Raw genomic sequence first — 10015 nt, forward strand, 5'->3', positions numbered from 1 at the left:
AAACTTTCAAGAAAAATTTGCCACCGAAAACACTCAATTGCGGGCCCTTACCCTGCTGAAAAAAAGTTCTACGATGCAATAACCTCATAGATCATTCATCATAGAATATCATACAATCTGTATGATATATCATACGAATTGTATGATATATCATCCAGATTGTATGATATGTCATACAGATTGTATGACAGAACTTTTTTTCAGCAGGGTAGGGATTCATGTTGATTGTAGAGACTGCAATGAAACCAATCAATCAGTAGAAATGCACTAAATCCATCGACAAATGTTTTAACTGCGATATATTATGTGTTTTTTTTATCATGCAGGCAATATTAACGCTAACAAAATACATCAAAAAACAGGTACTCTAGAGAAGCGGGCACCCATTATGAGTTTTGCGTTATGTTACAATACAATTTTAGAGTTCGAAAGGTGGCACTGCAAATAAAGCACCCAATCGTCGGTGAACACCACGGCATTTGCTTCTGCAAGTGCCCTGGGGAGGCAACTTAATACAACTGAATCGACTTTTACATACTCTATTCTTTCTTTTGCGAACTCTGTGGGTGGTGAAAAGTACTAGTAATTGCAGGAAGGTTTTATCCTTTTTCACCGTTTAGAACGATAAATGCCATCACAAGAATATACCACAATTTTGTCACCAAAAGGTGCACTTGGAAATATGGTCCAAATGTATTTGCGCAAAACAGTTGTTGTCGGTTAACATTAGGTGCAGAACAATTGGTACCCAGGACACTGTTACAATTATTCTTTTTATGGCTCTTCCCAGCTATAGCACTGGCGCTTTCCAAATACCTGAACAATAACCCGTGGTTTTCTGGTGATGCGCCTCTCCAGGGCGATGTCTCCCAGGAGGAGCTGGGCGTACGCCTCCCACGACCACTTGGTGGCGCTGAAGTCTTCAGCCAGTTTGCGAACGCTCATGAGCGCAGCGAGGCCAGAGCGCGCCGACGGAACAGCGCCCCCTGAGAAATGTCCACGGGGAGCTGCCTGGCTGTCCATTTGAACGATGGCAGAGAGCACCCGGTCGACGGCCATAACCTGGAATAGCGACGGGTCATGAGTATTTGACTCGTTCCAGCTACTACAGGTTGCACAAGCGCTGAACAACGCTGTGGGAGAGAGGGTGCTAGGCTCATGGTTAGCTTTGCTGGGTCGTCGACATGATCGCGACGATGTTACTCAGGCCAAGCTCTGATCGCGAGGTTAGCAGGTATGATCTGTTCTCACCGCAAAAGGAAGATGACGGAAACGATGACGTGCAGTGCACAGCGTGAGTATGTGTTGTAGTTTAAAATGAGATATGACGGGCAGCGGCGATAGCGTAGGACTGTCGTGCAGTGACTAACGAAGCCGATCTGTTGGCGCCGACGCGGATTCGAAACCCATTCGCAGAAATACTTATTTTATTTCGGCCCCTTCAAGGTCTTCTAAGCCACAAGTTTCTTTGTTGGGACTAACCCTGCGAAGTAGTGCTTTCTGATATATTTTCCTCCTAAGCCATCTGGTCACGGCTTAGCACTTAACGACTTCAATTACGTCTTCCTTGGTGGAAAAAATCTGTTTGCCCTCAAGGCGTTCATTCACTCCCACGTCCCAGAAACAAAAATTTTCTACATTTTCAGGCGCTTACCACCAGAATTCTAAGTCTGGTCGAAGAGTCTCGTCGAAGAGTTGCTCTGGGCCTGTTTATGCCACATGCTTTATTTTAATACATAAAATTAGCATGTCGTATGCGCTTCCTTTCCATATTTTTTTTCTGTCTAGAATGTTGGTTGCTGGGTGTTTTAAGCTGCTCTAGAAAGGTGGTTATAAAGTTTTTTGCGTTCGTATTCTGCTCCCAATTTCCATTTTAGGGGAGCGTTACACCGTAGCCACAATAAAAGATACTCGTAGTATACTGCAGATGTCTTTTAACCGTTAAAAACTCGAGGACTTCTCATGGCATATGAACGCATTTAACCAGGTCGTTCACTAGAGCAGATGGGAGGGCCACAAGACGGCAAGGTAAGCTTTGCATGGTAAGCGGTCACTGTTATGAAACAATATCAAACATATCGTACGGTGGCACGCAGGGCGATGCTTTTGTGACCTGATTTTCTGATTGAAAGTTTGTCAACTGCAATCGTCATCTGTCTAAACGAGCGAGAGATGCCACTATAAATAAGGGTGTAGAGTATCAAGTCGAGCTTATGGAATTAGGACAGCGATGTCATGCCCTAGAAACTGCAGATTTAGTGGGGCATCGTGGTTTTCATGGTAGATTGTCACGCTTCGACAAGCTTGAGTTGAAAGCTTGTAAAACAATGTATACTTGTAAAGCGACATATCCAGTTAGTAAGACAAGGCTTTTCTTCATTATGTGATTATTTTTATTGCAGTAGAAATGCTTGTTAGATGTTTACCAGCCACAGTGGAGAAGCTGAGTGCCTAATATAAAAATATGTTTACCAATATTTTATTATTTACAAGGAAAAGTTTATCTGCCCATTCGAGATATGGGGAGAGTGAGGAAAAGCGTTCATTAGTGACACTGGAAAGTTTTGAGTTTGGGCAGATAAGGGGGGGGGGGGGGGGGGAGGTGACAGAAAAATGCTAAGCAAACAGCTCGAGTCGTGAGCCTTTTTCATAGAGGCAAACGCCAGCAAAATGTTCATACAATGCACACAAAATTACAAAATTCAGTTCGCAGAAGAATTCCTACGTGTAGAAGAAAACAAGCTATAGGGTGATTTTTTTTTAACCTTGACAGATTTTTATCTCAGAAACTAGGAGGGATACGTCTGTGCGGTCAGTTGAGCTTCCCTGTACAGCAAGGCGGGCGTTATGTATACCTCATATAGAACAATTATTAGGTGAATAATTGACGTAAATTACCCAATAAACTTGTTTATTTTGATTTTGGAGACAAGGTTCTATTGCAAAATCGCTGGCCGTCAAAAACTTACCTACACTCTTGAAGTCTATCGAAACTCCAGGCATAACTTATTCGGAGCATAGCACTAACCTAATTAAAATCCTTCCTAGACTCAAATTTATAGCTTTTTTGTTATAAAACAAAGCTGTCAAATGTTTTACACTATTTATTATTGTCACTATTGAGTGGGCATGTGTTTAGGAAAGATTTGGCGTGAAAGCCGCTTCTACTCAATAATTTTTAATATTTATTAGTGAAAATGATGCAGATTTACTACTGCGCATCTATTTTGCTGACGTGTGTTTGTGTTCAAAAGTTTCCTAGTAAAAAAAAGAGGGAAAGGGGGAAAATACACTGTTGTCCTCGCCACTGGAATGGCGCGTCCATCGAATCTGTGCTGTTGCTTGTAAACCGGATCAAGGTCTCTTCAAGCTGCTCCCATGCAGTTTTTTCCCTCGGCCTCCTCCATATATTGTATGGAAATGAACAATTGAAAACGAAATTGAAATGAATTGAAAGCTCACCCGCGTACCGCAAGGGTAAACACTTTTGCACGACATGCGTCTATTCATCGGACTTTCTCATTTTCTTTTCGTTGCCTTCTGGCAGCAATACATTGAGTTGGTGAAACAAAATATGTTGCCGGGCGAGTTGGTTTGTAATCATTCTGACAAAGGCAGCGCTTACGTTCGAAGGGACACGACAAGGAATAGCCACAATTCCTCTCACTGTGAGCGCAATTGTGTCAACTTCTTGTCCTTCACCTTCCGACGCCATGACTGCGTTTGACAGAATTCAATTGCTCGCGATATTCTAATTTCTTCGCTTAAAAAACGACGACTTTTCCTGCGTATTTGGTCAAGCCGGCCAAATCTTTAGCTGGCATGCGTGACGGCCGCGTTTTCCGTGCTCCGGTAGCTTATGACGGAGTAAACTTGCGAAAATATCAACTTTAAGCACAAGCTCACTAAGCCCGTGCTTAATATTGAGGTTTCCGCAGGTTTGCTCCGTCCCAAAGCGCAGGAGCACAGAAAAAAGCGGTCGTCGCGCACGCCAGCTAAAGATTTGGCCGGCTGTACTTTGTAGTGCACCGACCACAGAAATACGGTTAACCGAAAAGCCAAAAAAAAAATTATTGCAAAAACCCACCTGCTGAGCTTCGACATCCATTTTACGCCCAAGCTTTTTGAGAAGCGCGAAGCCGGCCGTGATCTTCTGCAGCAGCACTTCCTTGTCCGCCCTTCCGACGGCGCCACGCAGGCGCAGGGAAGGAGTCGACTCTGGCGGGTCGAGGAAGAGGACCACAGTGTCCGGCTGCCTACGGCGGCGCGCGGTCGTCAGGGAGGGCCGCAAGAGGGCTCCGAGGCCCAGCTCACGGTCCAGCATCCCCACGACACGGGTCAGGTTGGGCAGGCCCGACGACAACGTGCTGTTTGCGGACACGCTGTACGGGTAGCCCTGGGGGAAGAGGAACGAATTTCGTTTCTCTGGTGGTCTCTCTGGAAGGCTGGCGCGAAGGCGGCGCCGGCCTTCGTGCCAGCCTTCTTACATGCTGTGCTAAAACGTTTCTAGCCATTTAAAGGCCTTTTGTCGTTCCGATTCGACATCGATATTTTTAGACATAAAATGGATCACCAGGCCCCAGAAAATATTTAATAGTTTGAAAATGGAAAACATGGATGGTTGATTTTTTAGACAGGCTTAAAAACTGACACCTGCAATCGTGCTTGGAAACAAGCATTTGGAAAACCAGCATCCTGGGGAATGTGATATCCTTCTGCGTTTTTTTTAAGATGGGCATGAAGCAGAAATCCAGAAAAAAAAAAGCCATTAGCTCCGATGAAAAGATTTCACCACTACTCTATACTCCTTAAAGGAAAAAAACAATCCAACGCACTGTGAAAAGCTTCAACCTCGCAATATCCTCAATCAGTTGTGTGGGAAGCGTCCTAAGCGGCCGACCAATAAACGGTTTTAATAGGGCGGCGACAGTCTATGATTGAAGGGGCTAACCTAGTACACTAAGACTGACGAGGTTGTGGAGCCTCTCGGTGTGCACTCCCCGTTTGTTTAAAGTGGAGGATGAACGAAACAAAACGCAGAGCTGCATCACTCAGTCCAATCCTTCCATTGTTTCACCTGCCCCTGGTATCAGCACTTGTTACTTCTCTCTTGTAACCCATTGTAACATGCACTCAGTAATCAGCGGGCTGTGGCACAAATCTCGATGGAACGAACGTTTTTCGATTAGAGCCGTATTTTAAAGAATTAATTCCGGGTATATTTCATGCAGTAAAAAATTTGTGCTTGATACTCGTCTTTGCAGTGTGTACGTGTTAGAAAAACATGCCGGATGATTCTATCAAACAGAATTTAGTCGTTCACACATTGCCCTGTACCCTCAATTTTACTGATAATGGGCAGTGGGACTAATCGCTGTATGCTTTGTACAATGTGCGCTGCGCATATCGTACTAAACATTTTCCACCAAAAGTATATTTGTTCAAAGTTTTCATGGATTGTCACTTCAAGGCGTTGGATTGCCTAGCGCCTACCTCTCAAGGTTTCTCTAACTATGCTAACATGTACACTGACCTCCAATTTTTTAAATATAGAATCCGACAACGATGGTTACAAACGCTAAAAGGCCCTTGTTGATCTCACCTCGAGACTGTAGTGGCGGAAGAGGTCCACCAGATCCGGCCAAGGGCCGCGGCTCCTCTCCTTGGAGACGCAGCGCAGGAAGAAGCTAGCGGCCCTCGACAGGAAGCTGGCGTTCCGGTTGCTTGCTTCGCTGGCGGTGTCTGCTTGACGGAACTCGTGGAACATGTTCTCCAGTCGATACCTGCGGAGCATCGATAAAGAGGGTGTGTAGCTGGGAACTTGTGGGCCAAGGCTGTAAAATTACTTGTACTGAAAAAGGCTGTAAAATTTGACTCCCGTAAGGAACGCAGAGGAATCGGTGTCCACATGGTGAAACCCTTTGGGGCAGGGATGGGCGTTTCGTCGGGTGCTAGATACCTCCTTCCCCCTCTTTTGACATTTGAACAGTACCCGGGGACATGAAGCGCTAGGTAAATTGGCCAGCTGTTCATTCCGTAAGCGCTCTAAAAACACGTTGAGAATGCCGTAGTTAAAGCGCGCCTTCTTTCCGCGGTCAGGCTTTTCAATCAGTTTCATCGACCGCAGGGATGCTGCGGCTTTGTCCACTCCTGGATCCACTCCTGTCCACTCCACAATAATATTTCTCTCCGTACTGCCTGGTTCCCATTATTTACTGTATATTCAATGGCACGCAATGCTTCATCTCCTCGCAGGCGGCGTCATCTAAATCAAAAACAATGCGCCACCCGCGTAAAGCCAAACGGAAGCAACACTGACGGAAGACACGCAGAAATAGAAAAAAAAATGGAGAACATGGCCGGACTCGAACCGGTCGTGGTGAGATTGTGTGATTGCACTCATGGCACGCAAGGGGCCTGGATTCGAACCCCAAAGCCAACGAATTTATTTTTCGAATGAGGTCACGAAAGAATTAAAACTTCCCGTGGAACCATTTTGTGGACACATTTAGCGGAAAAGTGCAGCGTAAATGGACGCGTAAGGCGACAAACACCGCCTCTCACATGAGCTGTCCAGCTGAGTAGATCCTGTACGGCATGGCCGCGAGGGTGTCCTGGTGGAACCATCGGCTCGGGCATGCGTAGCTGTAGAAGTCCATGCAGGGGTCCACCGTCTCGTCCAGCTTGCCCCCGAGGTACTCGCCCTGCCAGCGGCACACCGTCGAGCGGCAGCCCTCGACCTGGCGGATGAACTCGGGCTCACCGGTGCCCGCGTCCAGCTGCCGTTCGTCGGCTGACAGTGCGGGGCGCAGGGCCCCCTTCGGCATCCGTGCCGAGCCACGTCTGGCAACGGAGCGCCGAAGTGCTCTGGCCTGGTTCGCCTGCCTGTTGGCAGAGAGGGGCGACAGGTAGACAGCTTGCTTAGAACTGGCAAATGACTTTATCCGGAAGCAGTTCAAATGCAAATGTCGTTTTGAAGAAGAGGAAGAGCACCAAAAATTCCTTGCTCCTTGTGGCGCCAGAACAACGTTATGGGAGAAGCGAGGAAAGAGGGAGTAGAGGAAGAGAAGCAGCAGCGCAGTTGGACAACCACGGATTAATTTTGACACCTTGAACTGTTTAACTTGAAAAAACAACGGACAGCATAGGGCCATCAGCACTCTTACTTCATCAAATGCGGCCGAACAGTTTCCCGGACGCACCGCCGTGGTGGCTCAATGGTTATGGCGCTTGGCAGCTGGCCCAAAAGACGCGGGTTCGATCCCGGCCGCCGGCGGTTGAATTTCTTTGGAGGAGAAATTCTAGAGGTCCGTGTACTGTGCGATGTCAGTGCACGTTAAAAAACCCCAGGTGGTAGAAATTTCCGGAGCCCTCCACTGCGGCGTCCCTCATAGCCCGAGTTGTTTTGGGACGTTAAGCCCCAATAAACAAAACCAAACCAGAAGAGTGTAGAAACCAACGTGTTCAGTTAGTTTCTGAACACGTTTGTGAAACATTACTGGCTCGATGCCAGTAATTTTTTTAGGATGGCGGTACCCATCGTTTCCCTGTAATGTGCCGTTGTCATGGATGAAAAAATATGTTTTGGTACTGGCACTAAGTTACTAAAGATATTCCTAAAGAAGACCTAGATGTGCGGTGCAAATTTTTGTGTAACTTTCTATGCCGTAGTGCCGAAGGCGCTGACATAGGCAATTAGATCGGGGCGGCGGAGGATTGTGACTCAGCCCCGAATTGCGCAGAAGTCTCCTCTCTGAGCAGTGATGCTGAGTAATGATGCACTGGAACTTAACGGGAAAAAATATATCCCACCATTGCATACAGTGGTGCGTCTGTAAGGAAAATACACCTGGCATATCTCTGGTGCCACTGATTACGCTGACACAGGAAGAGCTTTCCCACAAAAGTACAGAAAACGTTTTGCGAGAGCTGAAACGCTTAGTGCTTAATGTAGGTAAGCTGAAATATTACCCACTTCAGCCGCGTCTATTTCGTTAGAATCAGGAAAAAGCAAAAATGCCCAGAAAATGGACCTGTGGCGGCGGCAATTAAACTGATCTGTAATGATAATGGTTGTGCAACAGCTTCTTGTAAGCAATTCGTGATGCAAGATCGGGCTCTGGTGCTTAAGGTTCTAGATTCGGGTCTCAGCCATACCAGTGACGCTGCAATTTATCGCACAGCCACATAGGATCAGAGCAGATGCTCTCATTTTCAGGGCTTCAACGCTAGAAATCACTGTAACCCGGTATGTGACTAAGGTTATTTTATGCAATAAAGCTATGTTGCAAAACTTGAGAAAATGTTTCGGCCGACGTTCCAGTGACTCTATAATGTGAGATGGGGATATTGATTATACACAAATAGAGTTGCAACTAGACTTTACGATGGCGCGCACCTTCTGCAGAGCTTTCGTTCGTATCTACTGACATGTGCGCCCCTCTTTCATTATAATATGTCTGTCAGTGAAAATTCTGGAAGCAAGACCAGCAACAGCCTCTTCAAAACCGAGCGCTGTCGCCCCTGCCAGCGAGAACTGAGCTTTCAAACACCCCGGCAGGTGCCGCGGATTAGAGTAGCCGTTGAAATACTTCTGCACGCGATGCCTAGAACTAGCACATATAGGTACGGACAAAAGTAAACTGTGCATTTTTCAAGCATTGTTTAATTGAGACTGCCAGATGTGCAGGCTGATACTGGTGAGTAGTGCGTTCTCTCAGGGAGGACAAATAATGCTCCCTCATGTCCGATAATAAGGCGTGATTGCAATACAACGAAGTATCGGGCTTCGTTTACCTATGCGCGCATGCCCCAACATTGCGAACTCTCTTGCGGAACATACTCACCTAACTAAATAAATACCGTCGAGAGGAGGCTGCCCCCTGGCGCCAAATTTAAAGTAACTCTTTACCCCATCTTGGGCTTAGGAACCCATTTTACCTCACCCGCTGCCCACAAATAGCCGTTTTTGTAGCGCACATCCAGCCCTCTATCATTTCACACGGGAAAGCCCCAATCCTTCCACAGTGCCCCAGATACCACCCCTCAAGGTCCCTGTAGGAAGCCGTCCGGTCGAGCACAGCCCTGGACGACCAGCGTAACCTGTTCGCCAGGGCCAACCAGATAGCTGAGACTAATGGGGTCCTAAAATAAGGGCTTCACCCTCTGGGAACCTTCCTCTAACTTTTGGTCACAGTAAAAGTTCTCTGTGTCCCTTACTTATCTCCGCACCTCTACGTACTAAGCCAATTGTATAAAACAGTTTCTTATCTGACTGTTCATGCGACATGAGTAGTTTTGCCCAGACATTAGAAGTGTTTCCAAGGCCCTCAACTTTTTCTCCTGCGCCTAAAGGTTTGAGATCCAGTTTCCAGTTACACGTGCACGGCAACTTCAGAATACTCACATGTTCGGCTGCCTCATCTTGTCGCCGACCAGCTGCCCGTCGACCGGAGAGGGCGCTGCAGGACTCTCTGGAGCGGCTGCGGCTCCTCCTCTGCCTCGTGCATGTCCCAACCACCGCGAGTTGGCGCTGGCGCTGCGGCTGCTGGACGTGGCCATCATGGAAGAGACGACCAGAATGCCAGCGAGTGCGGCCACCGTCCAGACGTAGGAGCGGGATCCGATGGCAGCCGACACATGTTCCGACAAGGTTGACGGCTTGCGGGCCACCTCCTCCGCCGGGCCACGCGCTTCCTCAGACAGCACGTGCGACATCCTGCGGGAAGCCCACAGAATTGGAGGCCATATTTACTGGCAAGCTCGGCCCGGTACAATTAAATGAGCGCTAAAAAAATTTGCCGGCGATTACGCCTTCCGGTAACGCGACTTTTTAGCGCACTTGCTGTGTTACTCGAACCGTACGCGACCCATACGGCACACTCAGTGCCAAACGAAGGCGGCTGTGGCTTTCGACTTGAGCAGAGCGCACAGAGCTCCGCCGCCGATGAGGCTCGCATAGGGTGAACGATCAGCGCGCTCTTCTCTACTTTAGAAGAACTTCTTGTTGGGCGAG

The 10015-nt window shown here is 47.5% G+C and overlaps 1 protein-coding gene across 1 annotated transcript in view; it reads right to left on the reverse strand.

The window, feature by feature from the left end:
• LOC149337108 (uncharacterized) overlaps positions 1 to 9717 on the reverse strand; it is a 31647-nt gene extending 21930 nt beyond the window's left edge. Inside the window, exons 1-5 of the mRNA XM_089554825.1 lie at positions 9407 to 9717; positions 6565 to 6885; positions 5603 to 5783; positions 4088 to 4396; positions 817 to 1062 (exon numbers count right to left, since the gene is read on the reverse strand). Of these exons, the coding sequence (XP_089410951.1) occupies positions 817 to 1062; positions 4088 to 4396; positions 5603 to 5783; positions 6565 to 6885; positions 9407 to 9717 (1368 nt within the window). The remainder of the gene's footprint in view (positions 1 to 816; positions 1063 to 4087; positions 4397 to 5602; positions 5784 to 6564; positions 6886 to 9406) is intronic.
• Positions 9718 to 10015: the final 298 nt, after the last annotated feature.

This window comes from Amblyomma mixtum, chromosome 7, assembly GCF_055824585.1.
Source record: "Amblyomma mixtum isolate Tamu chromosome 7, ASM5582458v1, whole genome shotgun sequence".
NCBI lineage: Eukaryota > Metazoa > Arthropoda > Arachnida > Ixodida > Ixodidae > Amblyomma > Amblyomma mixtum.